This window comes from Diadema antillarum, unplaced genomic scaffold, assembly GCF_040938485.1.
Source record: "Diadema antillarum isolate AM-2024a unplaced genomic scaffold, OU_Dant_1.0 seq00000527_RagTag, whole genome shotgun sequence".
Lineage (NCBI taxonomy): Eukaryota > Metazoa > Echinodermata > Echinoidea > Diadematoida > Diadematidae > Diadema > Diadema antillarum.
The window spans coordinates 601,215-627,788 of record NW_027271479.1 but is presented as its reverse complement, the minus strand read 5'-3'; the positions used below and the strand labels follow the sequence as shown (position 1 = coordinate 627,788).

At 36.7% G+C, this 26,574-nt stretch overlaps 1 protein-coding gene across 1 annotated transcript in view; it reads right to left on the bottom strand.

Annotated features, from left to right (window-relative positions):
• Positions 1 to 21,318, bottom strand: part of LOC139734471 (sucrase-isomaltase, intestinal-like) — a 37,193-nt gene extending 15,875 nt beyond the window's left edge. The window contains exons 1-9 of the mRNA XM_071645254.1: positions 21,011 to 21,318; positions 18,938 to 19,120; positions 12,406 to 12,560; positions 10,951 to 11,125; positions 10,323 to 10,419; positions 8,905 to 9,017; positions 7,212 to 7,337; positions 6,586 to 6,717; positions 5,934 to 6,038 (exon numbers count right to left, since the gene is read on the bottom strand). Of these exons, the coding sequence (XP_071501355.1) occupies positions 5,934 to 6,038; positions 6,586 to 6,717; positions 7,212 to 7,337; positions 8,905 to 9,017; positions 10,323 to 10,419; positions 10,951 to 11,125; positions 12,406 to 12,560; positions 18,938 to 19,120; positions 21,011 to 21,268 (1,344 nt within the window). The 5' untranslated portion in view covers positions 21,269 to 21,318. The remainder of the gene's footprint in view (positions 1 to 5,933; positions 6,039 to 6,585; positions 6,718 to 7,211; positions 7,338 to 8,904; positions 9,018 to 10,322; positions 10,420 to 10,950; positions 11,126 to 12,405; positions 12,561 to 18,937; positions 19,121 to 21,010) is intronic.
• Positions 21,319 to 26,574: the final 5,256 nt, after the last annotated feature.

Here is a 26,574-nt window from a genome sequence, read left to right as displayed (position 1 = left end):
TCTAGATTGAGATTCTCTATCCCCCCCCCCCCCCTCTCTCTCTCAGTTCGTTTCAAATAACGAATCTGAGAATCAATTGCGTGTTCTTTATTATTTTATTTGGTATTTTCATTTTACCTTTTTTTGCTTTTAAGTACGGATCTGACAATTTGAGAAATAGAAAAAGACTCGTTAGAAATTACGGAGCTCATGATATTGCGTCACGCAATAGACAGGGCTAATTATATGACTTGACTTGTATAACTGTTCTCAATTGTATGGTTTCAAAGATAGCGCTTGATAATCCTATCGCGCTGCGACATGTTAAGTAACTTTGATGTCAGCTTACTACATGCGATTATAAACAGGACACCTATTTTCAGAATGATGATTGGTTCAAGCCCGGAATTGATTTTGTAGGTTTCTTCTTTTCTTTTCTCTTTTATATGCATATTGAATATTCCCTTTTTCCTTGCAGAATGTTTGTTTGACATAACTTGATAAGGGAAAGTAGGACCTAATTTCTAATTCTGCCTTCATGTTCACAGGACAACATTTAGATTATCATGTTCTGTTAACCTTCCGTGATCAGAATAGAAATGATATTTTTGATCGGAACTTTTAAGTTTTGTTTTTCATTTAAGAAAAGAACTACCTTGATTAAGAAATTGCGTATTTGTTAACATAACGGTGGCCTTGCATTTCTAGTCACTGTCGTACAGTTCATGATGACTAACACACATGCATTCTCGCAAACAAGTCAAAGAAATAACGCTTTGTTTTCATGCCACCTGCGAACAAATGTAGATTTTACCGAAAACCCATCAACGGTGGTTAAAATTGTGTCTGAACTTAATATTTTCATTTATAAATAATGGAGACACTTGAATTTTAAATGAGTGGGTTTGCGAATATAGCTCGATGTTCACAATTAGCATTTATTTGTGTTTGAATGAACAAAGAATAGAAAAATGCATTTGATAAACTGAAAATATCTGGATCACCGTTGTTCTGCTCTTTAGTTTTAGTTTCTGAGCTCTTATTTCTTTTCGGGGATGCCCAAATATTTGTTAAATATTCCACTATTACACTTTGTTACAAATATCGAATATTCATAAAGCTTGCACACAAACAGATTTTGCTCTTTTTATGGTAACAAATTTGCAGTGAATACAACAATTTTTCCCTTGAATAAACTTGGTGTAAAACATGTACCTCCGCATTGTGCAAATAATCAACTTTGTTTTAACTATAAGTGGTGTACTGGAATCTGTTTGCTGAGCGAAAATGCAAAATTACTGAGCTTTTCTCAGTCGGTTTATTCCCATTTATAAACTTGTATTACAATGTGACTCTGTTTTGTATGTTCAAGTGGTGTATACACTTCTGTCAATCAGCGTCAGTAGAGACACCCGTTTTACCATGTCAACGCCCCTGTCTCGACCGGGCTCGAAAGACCTATCTGAGGGCTTTCCTCCAAAAAACAAAAAACAAAAACAAAAACAAAAAAAAAAACCAAGCCAAAATCCTAACCCATTTCCATTCTTAAAGGGGTTATCTCTAAGAATTTGGAACAAGCATACGTATATGCATGGTCGACAGCCGAAGTAGAGGTGGTTCATGATCGGCTATAGTCATTAAAGACTTCTCCTATGTGACACTACTCAATATTCACCTATGGATTTTTTTTTTGTTGTTTTTAAGCTTCTTTAAATTTCCTGGCTCCAACACTGACCAATAAGCTTCGACCCATTTGTGACCGCCCAGTTCAAAACCAACGAAAGATATGCCAAAAATGTTAACTTTTCTACATATACCTAAGCTCTATAAGCTTTAATATGTATATGACTTGTTAAGCTTGGACCATCCTCACCCATTCCAAAAGTATATAAAATTGGAGAGAGTTTGGAGGTGCAGTTTTATAGGAAAGGAATAAAGGTGACTTAATAGAGTAGGGTACTGAGGCGTGCTGTGCAGAAGAATCAATTAATAAATAATGTGTTCTAGTTCCCACTGAAAGGAGCAACAGTCCGAAACAAAAAGATGGTCCAGAAAACAAACATATCCATTTCATTTTTTTTTCTTTTTAAGCAGCCATATTTTGGCAGTACACATAATGTAGAGAAGAGATTGCTCTTCCAGTTAATACAAACCTAAAATTTAGTTTGGGCTTAATATTGGGAACCCCGGGAGACATATTTGGTCCGTTACAGAAAATTCTCATCTGCGACTTTTTTGTAGATTTGTAACCGGGCGGTCACCTTTGGCAATAATTGTTTGCTAGAGCGAACAACTGAAATAGAAAATGTTGACGACGGACAAACGAATGGGCGAATTTAACCACTTCAAGATTGTAAGGAGGTCGCGTTTCGCGAAAGATTAGACCCACTAAATATATTATGGCGTATACAGTGCCTGAAATTAGAAGTGAGTGGTTCCCGTAAACTATCCCAAAACACCGCAAAACTCCGCAAAAAACACAGAACAAATCCACCTATCATTTACAGGTCTAATCAACGGCTTAGCCAGGATTTGATCTTGGGTGGGGGTAGTCTGCGAGGGAGCGAAGCGACTGAGGCCAAGCGAGCGGAGCAAGCGGGGGGGGGGGGGGGGTTGTGGGAGGGGGTGTCCCCCCTCCCACGGTAAGAACATTTTGCATTTTGATGTTGTAAATGGTGCAATTTGATGCACGTTTTTGCCCGTTTTATTGACTTGAAACAGTCCCACTTGTTTAAGGTAGCAATATATTTTCATGTCGATTATCATTGAACAATTTGGCTGTAAAATATGGTATCATTTATATAAATGTTCTGTATTAGTTCTTACACTGAATATCATGAACGCGACTGACCCCGAGCGAGTGGAGCGAGCGAGGGAGGGTGGGGGAGGGGGGAGGGGGGAGGGTGTGGGAGGGGGGTGTCCCCACCTCGCACGGTGAGAACTTTTTTGCATTTTGATGTTGTAAATGGTGCAATTTGATGCATGTTTTTGCGCGCTTTATCGACGTGAAACAGTCCCACTTGTTTAAGGTAGCAGTATATTTTGATGTAGATTATTATTGAACAATTTTCCTATAAAATGGTATGATTTAAATACACTTCTTGTATTAATTCTTTTCACTGAACATAATGAACGCGACTGAACCCGAGCGAGAGGAGCGAGCGGGCGGAGAGGGGAGGGTATGGGAGGGGGTGTCCCCCCTCCCACGGTGAGATCTTTTTGCATTTTGATGTTGCAAATGGTGCAATTTGATGCATGTTTTTGCGTGTTCTTTGACGAGTTGAAACAGTCCCACTTGTTTAAGGTTGCAGTATATTCTAGTGTAGATTATTATTGCACAATTTGCCGATGATATACATAATGGTATCATTTAAATAAGATGTTGTATTGATTCTTACTCTGAATATCATGGACGCGACTGAGCCCGAGAGAGCGGAGCGAGCGAGGTGGGGGGGGGGGGGAGGGGGTGTGGGAGGGGGATGTCCCCCCTCCCACGGTGAGAACTTTTTTGCATTTTGATGTTGCAAATGGTGCAATGTCATGCATGCTTTTGCGTGTTTTTTCGTGTTTTATCGACTTGAAACAGTCCCACTTGTTTAATGTAACAATATATTTTCATGTCGATTATCATTGAACATTCTGGCCATAAAATGGTATTATTCAAATAAACATCTTGTTTTAGTTCTTACACTGAATATCATGAACGCTGTCTGTTCAGCAATCAAACAGAAAAAGCATGCACACGAGGATGTCGATTGGGGCATTTCCCCTCCCACACGAAGGTGATTTTGCATTTTCAGACCTTAAATTCGGCGATCTGGTGCAAATTTTTGGTGCAATATTTTTTCATCGAAGTGTTAAAATCACGGAATTTAGCTCTTATTCCGAATGTGCATCGTCTGTGTGTATGTACAAAGTCTAGTGAGTAAGAGCTTAGGGGAAGGGGATTCCCTCTCCCGCTCGGTGGAGCTTTTGCGTTTTAAGAATTGAAATAAAGCGATCTGGAGTACACTTTTTGTGGAAAATTCGGAAATTGTCATACCCAAAAATGTACTAAGTCTAAAGTGGGTAACAAGCAATGGAAGGGTGGCAAGATACCTCTACCATATTCAAGGGAGCCTTTTTTTTATCAGTTTTAAGCTTTTTGAACTGAAATTCAACAATCTGGCGCACACTTTTGTTGGAATATCTGGAAATTTTTCAATCAGAAGAGAAGTTTAGCAAGTCTGTGGAAGGAGATTCTGTATAATTTTCTGATTGCAGTTAAATGTTTTGGTGCATGCACACATTTTGTGTCATATGGAAAACTTTATGTTCAAAGTGTAGTCACAATCTACTTCTATGAATGGGGGTAGAGGGGCGGGTGAGCAGGGAGAAGGCGTGGGCGAGTGTTATCTCCACCCTTCCCGTACAATGGAGCTTTGCCTTTTTAAGGTTGAAATTGAGATATCTCGTATACGCATATTTGATGGAAAATTTTCGGAAATCATTAAAAAAAAACCTAATGTGAGAGGGGGGGGGGGACTGAGTTAGGAAAGGGTCGATTAAAAGGGGAAATTCCCCTTGTACATGAGGGAACTTTGAGTTTTCGGAATATAAGTGATAAGTCTTGTGCACTCACAATTATTCATAATTTTGTGTGAATCTAAAAAGTGCACTAAGGCTAGGGAAAGAGGCACAGAGGGGGAGGGTTTGGGAGGGGGATACCCACTCCCAAGCACGAGAGATTTTGCATATTATGAATTGAAATTCAACGATCTAGTGCACACTTTGAGTGAAATATTCAAAAAATTATGATCTAATTTGATGAAAGGTTGAAAAGGAGACCCGCTTCATGTGCATGCATATAGTATACACGCATTTTTTTTTCCGCCTCGCAAATCCCCGGTCCAAATCTAAGCGACCCCCCCCCCAATCGCCCCCCTGAATACGCCAGTAGGTCTAATACAGACAAAATGTGTAGATACCGATGTATGTGATGCAGTTTTCTGGATGAATAATATTCAGTGTCCTCTTATCTGTGAGACAGCCACACAATCCAATCTCTTTATGATATGGGTGTGTGCTTGTGTGCTGTGTCTCCCCAACCAAAAATCATCATGAAATCATATTCCAGTGCCAATACAAGAAATTTGGGAAGAAATTAAATATATTTTGACTGTTAAGAATTAAACAATGTCAATGTAAAGCTGTTCGTTGGAGTGAGATCTCTTGTCTAAATTTGCCATGCATTACATGTAATTGTATCGCTGACACCGCATCCTGTCTCTGCAAATGAATTTGTTCGGCATTTGAAGTTATTCCCCGTTTTATCTAACAGCTTTTGGCAAATACTGATCTTTTTTATATCTGAATTGTCACGTATAAGCTTCAGCTGCGGCTGTATTTCTACAGACATTATGCAATTACTTTTGTTTTCATTTGTTATACTGAGATTTGTTTTTAATAATCCGCATGAAGTCAGCATTCACTACACGTATTCCGAACATCCCTTACAAACTCTTTCTAACATGTCTAATCTAATACATTGAATGTTGAGTGTAAATATGGTAGTGTCGGACGTCAAATCAGCGGAGAATATCATGCCATTATCCTATTCCAATTGTGTGAAACTAGGAATACAGATATACGAATGTGAACACGAGGATTATTGTTGCTGATGTATTACAACAGTTTCAACGTAAAGACATGTGATTCTATCAATAATACTTTCTAAGAACTCTGTAGCAATTTCAACAAAAAAAAATCAGGAATTTACAGGTTGGTTAACATTATTACTGCTTTACTAATTGGATTTGAGAAGCAAAGCCCCACATTCAAGCAGGCTCCGAAACAAGGAAAACAGTAATGCCGATTTCAAATGAATCATTAATCATTCTATTTGATTGATGGTATGACATATTGCACTTGTTTAGGGGGAGGTGTTTCACGTTTGGATGTCCACAAAGCCTTACCTCTCCCACGGCGTATTCGTCTCCGCTGGGCCTTTTGATAAAGACGTCATTTTCCACTCCTTCGTCGAAGGCGGGGTTCCCGGGTTCGATCTTAATTCCCGGATCCTGTTCATGATCAGCCATGGAAATAAGCTAAGTTGATTTTCCTTTTCAAATCCTTAATTCATCTTTATGCATGCTTCAGCGCTTGCTCTTGACAACATTCAAATTCATAAATGTACCCATTTGGTAATCACTTTACGTAGATCATGTACATAGGATTAGTGCTACTATAATTACATTCATCAAAATATCTTTTTTTTTTTAGTCAAACAGTCCAATCAATTATTGTAAAATTATGAATTATGTCTCAATTTTACCCGACTTTCGAAATGAAGCAACATTTTGGTTTATGTTACAATCATGTGAGTTTAAGCCAATATAAGTAAATTAAGCAAACAATGTTCTAAATCATAATATATTCGCCCCAATGATGTATACGTGCAATAAATTGTTTTCATTATCATTGTTTACAATAACCATTATCCTCATTACAATTATGAGTTATTTCTATAGTTGACACTATATTCATCGTGTCATTATCATCATCAAAAGTTACTTGGTTGTAAAAACCACAAGGCATTACATCGGAAAACGGGGGCATTTTCTTTACCACAATAATGATGTACTTCATTCCCCAGTCATGAAGCTGATCCACGTATTCCGGTAGGCCTGCGTATGTGTCGTTATCGATGGTCCAGTCGCGTTGACCCTCCATATAGTCGATGTCCCCATACTGGACATCCTGTTGTCGTCAGAGAAGGAGAGGGAGAAATTGAAGAAATTTAAAGGAAATTAGATAAACAAGGAGGGGAACAGAAAGAGAGACAGAGAACGTCAGGGAGGGATCACAGAGAAGCATTAATTAAGAAAGATGTATAGAGGTTACATGCTGCAGAGAAATGCTTCAGAGAAATTACAACAACAACAACAACAACAAATAACCACTATGGCAAGATTAAACATGCACGAACTGATGGATAAATTTTGATCAAATTTTGATTAAATGCAAAAGACATTCCACAATTTGAAAAAAAAAAAGAAGTATGGATAAATCGAAGGAAAAATAACGACAGTTTTTCCCTAACAAAATTGTAACATCCCCCCATCATCTTGAATTATACAATTTTACTAGAAAATGGCTCTCCAACATGTGGTAGTGATCATGTGGAAGTAAAGGGAACGGCAAACAGAACGAGGACCGAAAGAAGGAGGTCAGAGTGATATAGTAATCCTTACAAACGGAATCTTGGCATTTCTCATCTCCTCCACCACTTCCTTCACCCTGTCGAGGCTGTTGTACTCCCACCGAGACAGTTGGAATCCCAGGGCCCAGTACGGGGGCATCATTGGCATACCTACTGCCTAAACACCACAGAAAAGATGCCAAAAACGCATTTGGTTATTAAATGTGTGATTACTATATATATAATTCTTTTAAATTCAATTCAGTTTTCTATGTCCTTCTTCATATTTCGCCAGGAAGATGCATGGAATTTTCAAGTATAATGCCTAGTACTGAGCTTGAATACATTCGACAATTGATGACGATTCGGTAACATTGCAATGGGTAGCAAAAAAAAAAAGAACAGCTGAAGAAAAAAACAACATACAAGTATATATTGTATACATATATAATATATATGCATGTTTGGGCCAACCTTGTTAACAAAGCAACAAAGGTTATTGGTGTTATACTAATTCAAATCAGTTCAATGCTCATCGGTCTAACATTTTAGAACATTTAAATCGAATGCCATACAGACAATGAAAAAGTTAAAAGGGACAAAAATACAACTACCGTAATACTACACAAACATCTACAAAACACCAGGTATATAATGTATGAGTGAGTGTGTCTTTTTTTTTCTTTGTTGTTTCCTGGCTATAAGGGCATTGAGAGCATGGTGCGAAATGAAAACGGGAAATGCAATGCTATCATCAATTGATTTGTCAAGTAATTATTGTCATAAGATTTCTAGTTAACATAGAAGGCAGATTAAGAGACTGCAATAAACTGTTTCTCGATTGTAGGTCTACCATAAACGTATGCCTAAAATATCTGGAAAAGATGGCAGGAAACTTAAATATTCACATTCACCAAGAATAGTTTAGCCCATGGTCTTTGTGAACAGCCACGTGTCACGTGTCAAAGCTACGAAGTTCATGATTTTTGGAGTACAGATCTAATGCCATGTAATAAGCTTTTCGAAAGATTAACAGAAGCCCTCCTTTTCACATGAACAGACCACTATTTATCATATTATGTGTCATTGTTCTTATTTCAAACAAGAGAAACCAAGACTGTTCACACAGAGTTGATTAACGCAGACGCAATATCTTCACACTAGAAAACTATTGAGAAAACGGTCATTGATTTCTTTATATACACAGTTGTCATTGGCTATAAGGGTTCTATTACTGCCCTGCTACTGATAATAATTCTCAACGAGTAAACATGGCGTAGTCGCGTGTTTTATCATTTTGTATACCCACTTTTCCAGCAGAAAAAATAAACCAATCATAAAGTTGTAAAGGTTTCATCATAATACCTTTACAACAAGGTGATAAATTAGGTGCAATCACTTGAGCAAATAAGATGAGTTTATGAAGCCATCGCTCTATACAACGATCATGGCCGCAAATATTCACCAATATCAGTTTTCTGAAATGAATAAAAAAAAAGGAAGTCATATTAATCTCATCAAGGACAAAGTAACCACGTAGATTACCAGAAACAACCCCCCCCCCAAAAAAAAAGAGTAAAAAATAAAAAAGATAAAATCTGTAGATGTGAAGAGAGACAGATGTAAATGTTTTATTACTTTATCATGTGAAACTATCTGATAAAAAAAGAGTCCTCGATTTGTGTCTCTACAATTTTCCTAGTCTCGTTCGTTGACTTCAGCAAAGGTGAGTTTCCTATGATTACCTCGACATATTGCTGTACAACACTCTCGGGCGAGGGACCAAGAAATACATACAAGTCGATGACGCCTCCAATCATTCGGTAAGTTACAGCCGGCATAGGAGAAAGGGCGACATCTGTTGCAAAGACGGCAATTCATTCGAAAGTTATGATCTTATTTCCATGTTATCATCATATTAGGAAAAAAATAACGAAGAGGGGAGGGGATGAGGGATTCTGACATCAGGTAAGCGGGTTCACATTTTGCAGGTGACTTGTTAGCTTCTTTCATTTTATTTTCCGATTAAAGAGCCTTCGGAATAACGAACCTAATTTCATTTAAGGATTTATGACTTACGAACTTCATTCTACATGTATTTTCGGATTAAGGAACCTTTGGAATATGGCCACAAATATTCTGATTTACGAACACTATTTCATCTTCAGATTAAATAATCTATAAGTTTAGGGAATGGCCAAACTCTTTCTTTCTTTGTTTTTTCTTTCCCGGATTTTCAACAAACCTTCGGGATAATTACGAACATATCACACCAAAGATCCTGTCCTTTACTCGTGTCTTGAAATAATGGATTGAGTTCATTGCATCCGATTTTCCGAATGCCTTTAAAAGAAGATTTTTACGCTCTTGAACAGCACCGGAGTGAGTATAATCATGTAAACGTAGCTACGCAGCTATATTACGTGCTTGCTTGCTTGCTTGCTTGCGCGAGCTCGCGCCCGCGCGCGTGTGTGTGAATGTTTGAGGAATGAATATTTCGCCAAGTAACTTCTCTCCAAATTGCATGGCAATAAGTAAGGTGAATGATATTTTTATCCGCTTTAAAATCACTTTCTTTCTTCTTCGCTTGGGAAATCAACAAAAGAACAGATATAGTAGACGGATAGGGCTGTGAGTAAAATTGAAATGTGAAAAGTAAACGCCTCAGTCTAAGGATTATTGCCGGAAAAGCCGATATGGGCAGTTCAAGTAATAATTACATACCTATGCTCTTCATTGTAGAAAAGATATCATAATTCGCATTGATATTGACCCAGTGGAGTTTTCTCTCCTATCTGTTTTCACGTCTTGGACATTTTCTTTTTCATTTCATGAGTGCGCAATACCATGTCCAGACCAATAAAACTAATGTTGGTCTGCCTTTGTTTCATTTTTGCAAGTGCTTGTAATACTTTCTCTCTCTTTTTTTTTTTGATTAAGAGAGTACAAGAACGACGGAGAATACATGTCATATTGTTTGACATGTTTTTAACGCTAATCTATTCAATTCCATGGCGTGTATAAATGGTAATAAATGACGTAAATAAATCAGTGATATTGTAAGGTTGCTGACATTATTATTTGCAGAATGTGAAACCTTTACTATAGACTATAGGCCTACGTTCAAAACTACCCATTATCATTTAATAGTAACAATTCTCACCCATTCCGTTGCTGTTCAACATTAGGACTCCAAATGCAGTTCCGTCTTCTTCAACACCCATGAAAAAAGGCTGGTATCCGTATAAATTCCATGGTTTCTAACAAAATAATGATAATAATACAGAAAAGAAAGGTTGATTTATATCAATATGTACACACATACACACACACACACACACACACGCACACACGCACACACGCACACACATGAGAAAAAAAAATAGTTCATCTTACGAAAAAAAAAAAGACTATTGAACGAAAGAACACAAAACTTTCGAAATTAGGTGTCTGGGACTCAGTAGGTTAAGCTGTTTTCAACCAGACTTCATCAACACAGCACGACACAATTATGATTATACAATCAAGAACGGACTTTGCCCCTCTTGACTATAATCAAGGTAAATAGAATAAAAGAGGGATTGAGAATTATAATCGCAAAGCCCTTTGGTAGTACACTTCTTTCGCTAATATCATAACATTCTTGAGCTAATATCATATCATTGATATCATTATAATTACTATCATTATTATCATTACCAACAATCGTGTAACTTTCATAATGATTATCACTTCTTTATAGTTATTCCATAGATCACAACAGTTCCTCTTCAATAAAAAGAAAGCTGTACCCCATAGTAGAAAACCGGGTTACGGGCGAAAATCCCCCAAGTTTTCCAATTCATGTCGTGTTGATATTGCTCGTGGACGTGCTCCCCGAACCCAAAGATGTGATTGGTTGACAGGGTTGCTGAGATCTGGATGAACTGCTCCTCGAAAGTCATGCCGCCAATGGTCGTATCAAATCTACAGATACGAGTGGGGAACAACAGGCTTTGGTGCAACATGACCTTAAAGGAGACGTCCGGATGATTTTCAGATTTTTACATTTGAACAACTATAAAATTAGTTATACCGAGGACAGAGTTTCAGAAAAATTGGGTTAAAGAATAAGAATATTTTCAAAATTTAGAACAAATTGCAATAAACAAGGATGATGACATGGCAGAGTCACCATAAGAATGCATGAGTTGGGGCTCAAGGAAGCAGAACAAAAGAAGAAGGCATGCATAGATTATACACAGGTGAACTCGCAAGCAAGCGGTATTGCAATGGAATTACACTGCTACATTTCTGAAATATGTGAACCTCCTATGTCATCATCCTTGTTCAGTGTAATTTGTTTAAGGTTTTTCAAAGTATTGTTTCTCTGCTCAAGAACCACAATAAATTCCACAAATCTATACATGGAGTTGTCGATTTATGTACTACATGATACGAAATTATGAAAATCGTCTGGAATGTCCGTTTAATGAATTAAATTAAACTCAACAAATTGTGAGTGATGTTGTCGCAACCACGCAGGAAAATTAAAACAGTCGAGGACGTTATTTTCTCCCTGCTTTATAGCCTTCACAAAATTACCAATATTTCTGTCCAAAATAAAGTAAAAGAAACGACCCTTCGCCTAAAGGTCGACATTTCTGGGACATAAAGATTGAATGAAACAATTAAAATTTGATTGATTTCACATAATAATGAAGGTTTTGAACGCGTCAATTGGGCCATTGTATAGTGATGACGTCATCACACTCCCGAATGACGTACGTGCATGTATGCGGCTGATAAACTCTAGTAGAATTCTACTCTACTGAATTTTAAGAAGCTGACATAATGAAGGTTTAATAAGGTCCTTTTGAAAAGCACAAGCAGAGTTGACGATCAAGCTGTACAAACTTTTCGATTTTTACCAAAAGTATCCTTACTTCGCTTGTACAGTGCTATCATGCAGCACAAAGCCAAGGCATAGCGAGTAGCTAAAGGCTTTATATCACATTAGTACTTGTCAGTTAATTGTTAACAGCTGGTTTGCAAACCATACAGGATTGAAAAAGTAAAACTGAAATTGAAATCCAGTTAAGAAGGACATCAACTACAATGCAAATAGTCAAAACCGTCACAAAGCATTTTGAACTAGCTACGAAATTCGCACGAATAAATTTATGAATGAGCTACTACTATCACGATATGCTCTCCGCTTCCATTCTCAGAGTGCGCATCAGTGTGGAATACGCACACGGACTCACACTGTGGTTCCCGTGGAGCGTCTCGTGATCATGACACCGAAAGGCATTTCGGTGTAGGTCACATCGTAGAGCGGATCTGTGGGAGGTGACTCCGGGGTAGGAATGTTAACGCTTTCTGGGGGCACTTCGTAACGTGTCGAAAAAGCATCATATATCTGTATTTACAAACAAAAGAGAATGAATGCATGTATATATATATATATATATATATATATATATATATATATATATATATATGGGGTGCGTAGCTTTTTGTTTTGAAGTAAAAAACTTCTCGTTGGATCCATAGCGTACTTGAGACTCTTTCTTCTTATATATATATATATATATATATAATATCATATTGCGAGAGAGAGAATGAGGGAATGGGATGGCTGGGATTCAAAGACCTTCGTCTTGTCTGCAAAAAAGGATGCATGTTATGACTCTTGGGGGGGGGGGGATGGGGGAGGTGAATGAGCACTACATGCACAATGGATCGCACACGAAACTGATCGGTTTAAGTTGTTGACAGTAAAATGTCTGCGTCAGACAAAGGTTTGTTTATTGCGACATTAGAGTCGTGCAATGGAATAAAAACGACGAGCTGATCATAAATCATCATCTCGTGGCATCACACAACCATTTCCCAATGTCTAGCGCATGCAAGAGCCTCGTCATTCGCCACTGCCAGGTCCCTCTCGGTACAAGGTTGTAACATTGCATTACATAAATTAACATGGGAGTCAATAGAAATTGGTGCCTTCGGCCATGCGATATCCATTTTTGCTCAAACAAAATTGCACGGATGACAGCGACAGTTTGAAATGGAAAGAGTTTTAACTATCATGAGATGATGTAGACACTGAGTAAAGTTTCTTTGGTGCAATTATATGTCACGTGATTAGCAATCGTCAATCGGATAGCTGCAATCATTTTTGATGTTGTATAAAAATTCCAAATGCATAATTACCCCTCGTACAGTTTTTTTTTCACATCGGCCTAACGCCTTGGTGAGATAAGACTGTCCTTGACTAGTCCTTTGTCTTGCATGTATCTTTTTCAAGAGCATGTTCTACTTACAGTGTGTATATATAAGTGTATGAAGGAATGGTCTTAAATCGGCCTATTCTGGCCTCGTTTGCTGGTTTATGTGCTTGACAACAAAATCAGAACATCTATGTTTCGAGTAAAAAGATGCTGAAACACCATACACTTTATATATATATATATATATATATATATACTCCTAGATGGGTCATTTGGAAGACATTTCCATTTGTTTTATATGCAAATTTTAAAATACATGTTCAATGGCAATTTACGCAATGGAGACACGAAAATTGTCTCCTTAATGACCAGTTGTCTCCACACACACACACGCACACATACATGTATATAATACATATATATACATATGTATGTATATATATATTTATACACACACACACACACACACACACATATATATATATATACATATATACATGTATATATATATATATATATATATATATATATATATATACCGGGTGTCCCAGAAAAAAAGCGGAACGGTGAATTTCAGTAACTTGCATTGTAACAGTCATATATTTTTTAACATCATTAGAAAGAGCATCTTCCGCAGAAGACCATGACATCAAAATCATTAAATTTGGTTGAGCACTTTTTATTCTACGCCAATTTCTGTAAATGCAGTCATTTTCAATTTTTTTGCGACTTATGAGATTATAATTTGGGTGCGACACGCGTTCCATACGGTGAATTGTGTAAGCTCGTTGATCCAGGGAGGTGCTAGAGAAGGAGATGCAACTCCTGCTCTCCTTTGAAGTCATGCGCGGCACCGCCGAGAAGTTATGCGCTTAACTACAGGTGGAAACGAGGTGCTTTGACAAAAGAGAGCATCAATAATCAGGACTAGCGCTCTAACATCTAGAAATACTTGCCCCTACTGCAATTCTCTCTCTCTTTTAATGTGATTGCAATAATGGATTTGTGTACCTTGAATTGGAGCAGCGAATCAAAATGCAGTGTAAAACTGACAATTTTAACAGCAAATAGTTCAAAAGCACGCTGGAACACGCTTCAGCGGAGTACTTAAGTTGAAAGATCAAAATATCCTAGATTAAAAGATAGAAAAAACTAACATGCGGAAATGTGCGCATTATAGAAAAATATTAGGTTTTTAAGAGGGCCTAAGTTTCATTTCATTTCGATTTGCGCATTACGAAGAAACTAGAAACACGTGTTTATAATATTGAATTCTTTCCTTAACTATTCTAAATCAATTCGAGTATTTCATTTAAAATTTTACGATGAAATAAAGCTTGTAATTCAACGAAAGGTGAAATGCGTTCTTCGTCTCCGAACTTCATCTTGCAACTAGAGCGGTGGCGAGCATGACTTTAAAGCGTAGTGGAATGCTAGACATCCAATTGTAACGCCTTGAACCCAAACATGTGTTTGCATGAATTACGAAGAGTTGCCACTCCATCTCTGTAACACCTCCCTGGTGCGCGCGCACACACACACACACACACACACACACACACACACACACACACACACACTGTTTTTTCCTGGCCCGTGCCCAATGTGAAAGCTGTATCTTTTGTTGACATGGATCACCGAGCTTACACACTATTCACCGTATGGATCGCGTGTCGCACTCAAATCATTATCTCATATTAAAGTCGCAAAAATCCGGCGAAATTTGACAATGACTGCATTTTCAGAAATTGGCGTAAAATAAAAAGTACTAAACCAAATTGAATGATTTTGGTATCATAGTCTTCTGCGGAAGATGCTCTTTCTAATTATGTCAAAAGATATATAACTTTTAGACCGCAAGGTACTGAAAATCCACCGTTCCGCTTTTTGGGGGACATATACATAAATATATATATAGTCATATGAATTAACAGCAATAATTAGTTTCTGCTCCGAGTCCCAAGAAAGTATAGATTCACAACAGTAGGTCAATATAAAAGCTCCGTTAGAGACGTAAATTCGACGAATTTTTGCCCATAGGGCTTTGTCAAGTCAATACATTTGACACTTTTTTTAAGCAGATCAGAAGATGCGTCGTCACTGGTAGCGCGTCCATAACAAAATGCGCACATACACATACACTATGTATTGACTTGACAAAGCCCTATGGGCGAAAATTCGTCGAATTTACGTCTCTAACGGAGTTTTTATATCGACCTACTGTTGTAAATCTATATTCATATATATATATATATATATATATATATATATATATGTGTGTGTGTGTGTGTGTGTGTGTCTGTCTGTGTGTGTCTGTGTCTGTGTCTGTGTCTGTGTGTGTTTACGTTATTATGATAATCTTTCATTTATATAATCGCTGGGAAAGAAATCAACACGGTATTAAACACTTTTTGATTGTACAAATTTGATAATTTGTTTTTTAATCTTCCAATTTTTCAGAAGATTTATTGAGGCCTTCATCATAAACATAGTTGAAGAAAGATATCTGATACCCGTATCAAGTCAACTCTAATCTCCAAGCTGCTATAATAAAAAAAAAATACTGGATAAAACCTACGTTTGAAAAAAAAAAAGAGATCGGTCATGAATAACGTCACTGATAAATGAACATTGTCGGCACCTACCCTTGATATCACATACAGGTAAAAATTCTAAATGATCTATAATCTAATTCTTGACCCTATTCTTGTCTTTGTTTACCACCTTGTTAAACAGAATATACCCCGTTATCTATGTCAGAAAAAAATAAAGAATTAATATGGTTCCAAAGTGTGTATGGTTTATATTCAAACTAGCAAACTAAATGAATGATGGTAATATCTTTAAGCTGTTATTTGATGTAAGCAAAGAAATGTCAATACAACCAAACAAAACCCTTATAAACTGATAGGCTACTTAACTCAGGGTTATCATGAATGTCGATAATGACCAAAATACTTAAACCTTTTGTGCACAAGCTGTTTGTTCCATTGAACTGCAATATACTGTCATGATTGTGCTAGGGGCGTGTAGAAAATGGCCTAACTGTCGGTAATTGTATCAGCAAATACAATCTGTCTTGACCTTTGCTCATAAGCATACGATAATGTTACTGTAATCTGTAATGGTGCAAGGTCGTCAAATGTTGTTCTTTTTATTTTAAACGTAGGATGAGCTTAACCCGCCTGTTTTGTTTTGTTTTGTTTTATTTTATTTCTTCAAGATATAATGTTATGATTAGAAAAAAAAACAGGCAAGGACTATTTCAGCGTTAAAACGTTTTCATTTTTTTGTGTTGTTGTATTGTCATATCTTTTCAGGTAAGGATGAAAAATATACGATGGACTTAGATACGCCAACGAAAGTAAACATCAAAGAAAAAACAAGAAAACGAAAAATTACACAGACATTTCACGATAAAACAAACTTCAAGTAGAACACAAAAGCCCTATTTGGACTGACCTCGTTTAATATTGTATTGCGATTATGTTTAGACGGGAAAAAAGGCACGGATAAGCCATCAATTCCAACAACACCTGATCCTCGTGAATTAAAGGTACTGAAACAATACCACTCTGTTTTCAAGTTGACTTTATTCAACTAATCGCAATAGCAAAAACAAAAATGTAACCTCAAATCTCCTCACGAGGTTAAGAAATTTATGAGACTCGAGATTGAAATGTTTTCAGGAAACAACGATGTCGGTACAGCACACACGCTTTGCCGATCAGATTATTCAATAATTTTATCATTTCTCAATTTCCATTTTGCCGTGTCGGCAAACGTCAAGCGTTAATTTTCGTCATAAACGCGCAGGCATGGAAATAATATCTTCTTTCAAAAACGTATTCCTCGTTCAAATTTTGCATGTTATGAAAACTGATTTCGCATTTGCATACATTTTCGGCGAAGGTTATTCAAATTTGTCTCTGCCTGTCTCCAGCTCAATCTGCATATTCAAATTCGCAAATAGTCAAACGAGTTTATAAAAGGAATATTCAGTCCATTAACCCCTTCTGTGCCAATAAGTCAAATGTGCACAGACTTCACACAAAAAGCTATGGACAGGTAACTAAATATTGCGTGCAGAGTGTTAAAAAATGGCATTACTTGTACTGTATTTTGAATTGAGTGTAAAAAAGTCTTTGTAAAGATTACACATGCTGGTGAAAATGAATATATAAAATGATTATTTTTCTAAAGGAATAGTCATCATTAAGACAATCAATCTATTGGATGAAAACCGTAATTACCGAAATGATAATCATAATGAAAATACAGTTGAAAAGAAAAAAAAAATGAATTGTGTAATGATCATGATGAAAAGAATGATTTACATTGAAGTTCAAAGTTTATACGTTATTTCTAAACAAATATCATGTTAATCGTGATGATGGCATTGGAAATAAAAAGTAGAAGTCACCCTCAGTTATTACCTGCACAAAATCACTTTCGCTTACATGATGTGTGTGTGCATGTGTAGACTTATACCTGTATTACACTCTGAAACGAAACTTTAAAGTGCTTGGAAGTACTTTCCCAATTCACATGGCACTAATTTGAATGCACAAATGTGAAAGTTCATGCCAAAATTTGAAATTGGATGCTTTCATCCGAATTTGAATTAGTGACCATTAAGTTGGGTGTCTAAACTTTGAAATCTGAAATCACTAAGCACTAATTCTTTTGACTGAAGTCATTCCACTATTCAACTTAAAAGATACGATTTTGGATGCGCATAAAATGAAAATGGACAACACTTTTGGGAAATTAGCCTTGGAGGTCAATATTATTGAATTCTCGCTTCTTCTTTTTTTTTGTCATTCTGAAACTGCAATCCCTTTCGAAACAAGTTATATCTTTCCTGCGCTGCTACAACAAAAGAATGATTTGATGCAGAAAAGGAGTGGGGCTCGTCGAAATTCCATGTGACACGTAAATATATGTGTATATAATGGCCTTTGGCCATGCTGCTCCCACCCATGGAATAATTTACCTTCAGCCGTAAAAAATTGTTCTTCATCAGACTCCTTTAAAAGCAGTCTAAAAATTCACTTATTTAAAGCCTCAATTTGATTATTCATTACATGTATTTGATATTTGTATGTCTTTTATCTCCTTCACTTTCTCTTCCTTCCGCGCCTAGAGCACTCTGCAGAGTGGATTTGGCGCTATATAAAATTGGTTTAATCATATCAATTGTTATTATTATTATCATATATGTATTATACATATGTCTATGTGTATGTACAGCGTGTACATATGTAGTGAAGCGAGGTATCATTATAACATCTTTAATTTCCATCTTTATACTCTGTACTTCTGTTTTTTTTTGGTACTAGATATCACTGATTCATGGAAGTACCAGATCCACGATTGCTGATTTGTTTTTTACCTTCTATAAGCTATTTTTATTTAGCCATAGTTTACTTTATTCACTGAAGACGATACGAACCGACGTGGCCGGAATGATATGAATATGGATTAAGGAGAAAACTTGTGTTGTATGTCCGATAAGTATGTGGGGATGGCTAGATGATAATGATAAAACTGAGTACGTTACTTTCAGACGCAGTCGCTGATTGGTCTGTCTCTCCAGTGAAGCTTTCAGAGTGCCAATTGGAAGCCCGTAGCCACGTTCGCCCACAGTGTCATCTTTACTGATTGTTGCTACCCAACCAAGCTCCGTGGTGATGTGTTCTATGGAATTGTAACCGAAGCTCGGAGGATAGAAACAAAGCGGGGCCTGTATTTGTTTTAAAAGAAATACAGTTTATACTAATATAGCATTCCTTGTCCCGTCGGAGGAAAACAAACATCGAGAAAACGCTCTATGAATTTAAAAAACTCAGCATTATTCGATAATACTGATAATAATTATTGATACTGACAGTATTATCTATTGATCCAGATGTTCACCATTAACGTTAACTGCATTCAAAATATGCTTGTTCAATTATGAACAAAATGCAGCATATATACATATATATACATTGATTAAGACTTGTTTCAAACATAAAAGTTTGACATATTCTGGATCAATGCATTGGAATAAGTTACCATTGGAATTGAAACAAAAACCAACGTTTGTAAGCTTTAAAAACGCACTTGACCGAAACTGTTAATTGACAACTTTTTCAGTTTCCCCCTTTGTATGTGCTTCTCTCTCCCTATCTCTCCTCTCTCTTTCTCTCTCTCTCTCTGTCTGTGTTTCTCTTTCTGTCTGTCTCCCTCATTCTCTCTCTCTCCTGAACTCATTTCATTTTAAACTACGGCGATCATTTGTATAATTGTACATGGTTATCTTTGATTGATCATGTTTGTTTCTGTCGTAATGTGTGCCGCAGTTTCATCAACATGTTATTGTGTTTTTTTTTTCTATATGTTTTTTTTTTCGGTTTTTAAGTATGAGTTTTGTTTTTGTTTGTTTGGTTTCTTTGATCATTTCTGTATAAAATGTATATCTATGTTGTATTTTTTATCCGCACGGACCTGCGGAAGAACAGCCTACGGGCTGAAGTATGTGCCGTGCATAAATAAATGAATGAAATGAAATGAAATGAAAATAGCAATAATAATGTCACAACAGTGGAATGCATTAAATGCCATTCTTGATTTTGATGAATAATCCGAATTTTCGAGAATCCTTCCTCTTCATCAGGGATGACAGTCAGATGAAGAGGAAGGATCCTCGAAAATTCGGATTATTCATTAAAATCAAGATTGTATTTAATGCATCCCACTGTTGTGACATTATCATTATTATTTCTAGTACTGCCAATACGCGGAGCAACTACAATATATATATATATATATGTATATATATATATATATATATATATATATGACCTTGCACCACAAAACATACAAAAAGTCGCCAGATATGGATTTTTAGTAAAGGGCAGATTCTTAAAGTGCAGACTCTGAGCTTTAAGATAATACTGACTCAATTCAAATGGACTCCTCTAACCTATCTAAATATTGGAAAGAAAGCACACACTCTGGAAATTTGTGAACTGAGAAAAGAGGCTCTGAAGTACAAGGTCTATTCATGCGCTTTAAATCATTCTTTACACAGCCGTGCTAGATGTGCAACGAAAGGGACAAAACACATGATGTAAACCACCCGAGCAACAACAATGAAGGGATTATTAGATTAAGCTGAAAGTGAGCATGTTCTACAAACATATTCTGTACATGATTAATGCCGACTTTCAAATCAGTAGCGTTGTCCTTTCAAAAGTTATTAGACTTGAAAGTGAAGAGTGTGCGAAGGATTTCAAGAAAATTAATGAAAAGAAAAGGGAACTCTAAGACATACCTGATCATTCTATTTTCCCCCAAAAAGGGTTGTACAAAAACTGCTGAAAACACACCTTCCAATTCATGTTATGATCCGAAACTGAATAATAATGTAGAAGAAGGACAGCTCTTTCAGAAAATATGAAAAACTCAAGATTATCTCAGTTGACTCATTTGACCTTTTTTGAGTCTTCACGTAAAATCAAGGGGTGCGACTTTTTGTTCGTTTTGTGATGCACGGTCACGCGACCAATTAAAAAAAAATGCAATATCAGACATTGACGACATCAGACATCAAGAACAATCCAGAATGAAGCTACACTGTTATCCGTACCAATTCGTCCTCCTCTACGTTCTTCCAGAAGCAGCCGCGTTCTTCACAGACAGACCGGCTAGGGTCCATACTCTCAGGGTGACAGTCGATACGTTGGGCATCTTTCACGTTTCTGTAAAAGAGTTCGTCGTCCGTCTCCACCGGATCTTCCTTCCCTCCGTCCCATATAGTATACCACAGAGACAAGAAGATGGTAAGGCCAACGACCACGGCACAGGTAGCGATGACCGAAACGAGTATGACTAGTTTGCTCGGCATTGTTGTCTTCAAGGTGGAATCACGAGGTGTTATCGCACGTCAGCCCTGAATGGGCGTAAAATGTTTTGCAGCAAAACGTATTCCCAATGCTCGTGAACTTTGCCCTCCAAACCGCGTTATTTGGTAAAGTACTATGATAGATTAGCAAGTGCACAAGTGCAAATTCAGATGTCCAGGTTTACACAGTTAACCGGGATATAAGCGCTGTGATACATGTTCAATCATTGTAAGAGCGCTATATAAGTACCCATATTGTATTGTATTGTATTGTATTGTATTGTATTGTAAGGGACCTAATGTACCCCTCCCTCCCATCTTAGTATGTATCTCTCTCGCCCTCTCTCCCTCTCTCTCTCTTATTCTTTCTCTCTAAGCCTCTCTCTCTCTCCCTCTCTTGAAGAGTCTTATCCATCTGTCAAAAAAAAAATGAGCTCAGAGTTTTCTCTTGATTACAAGTGATTATTGGTCGTCTTGGTGTTTGTTTCTTTGTTCCTCTGTGTTTGTTTCTTACTGTAAACATTACGTCGTTTGGTCCTATCGTTTGATGACGTTTGTTACGTTTACGTTGAGGTGTTTTTTCCCATTGAAAAACATGAAAAAATCCAATTGTGTATCATTGTGGCAGATAACGTGTCTCAAATTGAAGGGTCTTATTTGACAAACGTAAACAAAATACCAGTTTGAAAGATAAAAAAAAGGTCTACCATGGAAGACGTGTAGCTACTCTAAGATTGAATTATAAAATTAAATGCTGCCCAAAGCTATGCAAATTGGAAAATATTATTATCCCTTGGAGACTAGATTACTTGTAGATCATTAGATGAGTACGGATAAAGTAGTCGGTGAATAACAAAAGCTCCATTACATTTTATTTTTTACTAAAAGAAATCATGCGCTGATTTATTTACACAAATGTTTGTCTTACGGGCACGTGCAATGAATCAGGCGACACAGACAGGGGAAAAGTGTAATAAAGTGATGCAGTAATAAGTATCAGCAAAATTATATTCTTACAATGATTAGGCCGTAAAAAGGTGAATAACATCATAAAAGTCAAGACCAATTTGAAAGAAAGCGTCGTGAAATTACCATCATACACTCATCGTCCGGTGTAAAATCACATGATTTCTATATCAATTGTATCGCCTAATTTTTTAAGTACATGTAGTACGGTTAACTAACTATTCAGCATCATGACATTGCCGATGACTGTGTTACTACAATCAGATATACACACGTAGATATGTAAAAGATAAATGTAAAGATTTCGTGTTATTAACCAAGGTTGTTTGCGTGTCCAATCTAGCCATACATTCATTTTTGCTTATTTACATCTTAACTCTATGAATGAAGGACATGAGGAGTCAAACGAACAGACTATTGTGTTTGTGATTTCCAACGTCATTCCAAAGTACATGTACCTTAAAAGCCATTCGCCTTGAGAATATAATTAATTCATTGCAACATTGTAAAAACGGAAATTGTACGCCGTTGCATGAACATTCACTCACGCAAGATATGTCTAGATACCCTCATTCTTACAGTTAGGCGCAGGTGTAAAGTCACAAGTTACTGCAAGGAAATAATACAGAGGCAGACTAAATGAAATGCACAACGCTAATGCTCCCTCTGGGGAAAGGAGATGTTATCATGATTACAGGCGCACGCACTGATACTCTTTTCTCTCTTTTTTTCTTAGATTAATTTCTTCACAAGCCGATTAATGATATGTTCCCCTTCACAACATCCGTACCGCTATGTTACCCTGGGTTTTCGGTTAAAAACCCAGTAAGACATCACTTTCAAGTCAGAACTCAATAGTAGTGGATTTTCGCTAAAAGCAGATTACTCGGTACGAAAAGGGGAAATGTAATGTTTTAAACATCCTTCGAGAAAACGCAGATGATGATGGTAATAAAAAACAAGAGAGCATATGACACATGGGAATACGTGAAAGCATTCGAAACAAATCATTGGTTGGCAAGCAACCGTCGCTAAGCAACCGCCTTTTAAGTGAACCGGTATTGATCACACTTACTTCATCTGTTTTATTTCACATTATTTTCCTTAACTCTATTGGAAGAGAGAGAGAGAGAGAGAGAGAGAAAGACAGACAGACAGACAGAGAGAAAGACCATAAAACAACTCAATGACTTTTCTTTCTAAATGATTGCGTATTGTCGCTAAGTCAAATAAGGCAAACAAAACATCATATAATCAAATGCGCACAAAAAGCCGATTCTATTAAAATTAAATCAAATTCAGAGAGGTAATGAATGTGCATTCTCCCCTAAAACAATATACGTAGTATGATAATATATATATATATATATATATATATATATATATATATATAGAGAGAGAGAGAGAGAGAGAGAGAGAGAGAGAGAGAGAGATTTACATATTTTAAGACTGGTGATATTGACTACAATATTCATGGTCATTATCATTGACAATATGCTGCGTAGACAGAAGTAACAGTAATTCAACATCATTACCAACCTCGTGTGATTGCACACATAAGTAGTTTACTCGTTCATTATCTATGACAAATATTGTATTTGTAGATGATTTGATTAATGTGAGTTCTAGAAATATGCAAATCAAACATATATCCCTCAACTACTCTCGACACATATCCTATATGAGTATGCTGTACATAATTATGATCATAAGTATATAAGGAGCAAATCAAATACAAATGTTTATTACTGTACAAGAGCTCCTGATATTTTTTAAACAATACAATCACTCACATATTAAAAGAGATTTATCTCAAGCTTGGATTGAAAGAATGCTCAAGGAACTTGATTTCATTGTCTCCTACAGGTCGACAATCTAATAATTGCACATACAAATGATCGATCACCTGGCTTTATCTTTGCTTTGTATGATAGGATTTCCAATAAAAGTGAGCTCCAAAGACTGTATAGGCTTGTTTCTAAGATCTCAAATTTAGGAGTTTCATAAAGTAAGTTGGATCCAAACAAGAAAGAGCTTTTTCGCCAAATTACAGAGTTGTCTGACTGACGATGTATTCATATCAATGACCATGCCTATGTGATAATAAAAGCAAACACCCTGCATCACGCGAACACAGAGATATCGATTCTTGTGTGTACTCAGCGTACAATGTAAGCCCATATAGATATACTAAGAACAGTATACATCTCTATGTGTAAGCCCTACTCTCTTGTGCGAAAGATACACTGTCAATCCTGTTTTCACAGGATGCACTTTCACACAGCAGTAGCACGGCATAATATGAACAAATGTTAGTAAAAGATTAGATTGGAAGGGGAAATCATCAAGAACATTTGCCTCCATTACCTGAATAAATGATACAAAGTGCACTCCAGCTACTAGGAAGTCCTCGGGACTGGCGGTTTTCTTTAATTACACGGAAATTTGCTATAGCAGAATACAGATACTAAGTGTTTCAAGAAACATTTCCCACTTTTGATCATTAATAATTCAATAACTATTCATTCGATAAAACTGGCATTGATATGAGTAATAGCTGAATAATGTACAATTTTGTTGGAGTAATTTGAATGTGAAAGCATAAATCAGTATCATTAAATCTAAGATTGATTTTGAAGTAAGGTTTCAGATTTTGGTCAAATTTTAACCCTCTGTACAAAAATTGAACTTTGCACAGGAACCACTGATGTGTATGTGAGTGTGTGCTGACAATCATGGCCCTTAACAATGGACACGCCTGAACCACCTGTTGACTATGCGTCAGTCTCGCGCTCATGTGGATTGCCCTGGGCGCTGCTAGTCTGAATTCATGCACGGTAAAGTGTAAAATGTATGCACATGGAAAAGGTAAGCACATGTTTCCGTGTGCTTGCAAACACCTCATTTCATTCCAGCTGGCAATCATTTTGAAAAAAAAAAACTTTGCACAGGGGTCAATGGGTGTGTATGGGAGTGTGTGGTTAACACCCTGACAGTGGTCCTTCAGAACAATGGCCAGGGTTTGAATGCTTCATTATTTATTCATGAGAAATTCCACTATCACAACTAGTCTTTATTCAGCCTCTGGCAGTATCTGTGTAAAATCAAACGCCTGCCGATACTGTCGTTGAGTCGTGACAGTGCTCTCCCTACTTCTGAAAAACAAAATTACAATGATTACCTTCTGTTCTATTGTAAACATGGTGACAGGAAGCAAAGAAAATCAATTAGAGTATACACTTGTGTTTATAGAGCCTTGAATTAATCTACTGTGAAACAAATCGCCCCAATGATAAATGTTGCTGGACTCTTTACCAAAAATGATCTCTTTTTATCGAAAAAGCGAAAAATTTGTAAGACTATTTAATTAGTAGACAATTGTATTAAAATGAGGAACTTTAGATAACTTATGCTTATTTAGTGATATATGAAGCAAAATTGCCCTGGGCGCTGCTAGTCTGAATTCATGCACGGTAAAGTGTAAAATGTATGCACATGGAAAAGGTAAGCACATGTTTCCGTGTGCTTGCAAACACCTCATTTCATTCCAGCTGGCAATCATTTTGAAATTTTGCTTCATATATCACTAAATAAGCATAAGTTATCTAAAGTTCCTCATTTTAATACAATTGTCTACTAATTAAATAGTCTTACAAATTTTTCGCTTTTTCGATAAAAAGAGATCATTTTTGGTAAAGAGTCCAGCAACATTTATCATTGGGGCGATTTGTTTCACAGTAGATTAATTCAAGGCTCTATAAACACAAGTGTATACTCTAATTGATTTTCTTTGCTTCCTGTCACCATGTTTACAATAGAACAGAAGGTAATCATTGTAATTTTGTTTTTCAGAAGTAGGGAGAGCACTGTCACGACTCAACGACAGTATCGGCAGACGTTTGATTTTACACAGATACTGCCAGAGGCTGAATAAAGACTAGTTGTGATAGTGGAATTTCTCATGAATAAATAATGAAGCATTCAAACCCTGGCCATTGTTCTGAAGGACCACTGTCAGGGTGTTAACCACACACTCCCATACACACCCATTGACCCCTGTGCAAAGTTGAATTTTGTACAGCGGGTTGAAAATACACGTAGAGCAAAATGTGGAACCTAACTGTGAAATTAATCATGGATTTCATGAAACTGATTAATGCTTTCATATCTAAACCACCTCCAACCAAATTGTACACTATTCAGCTATCACTCATATCAATGACAATGTTATCTAATATATAGTTTTTGAATTATTAAGAATAAAAAATGGGAAATATTTTTTGAAACACCTAGTATGAAGAGGATAACTTGGGGAGCTAAATTTTTACTTCGTCGTAGCGAGA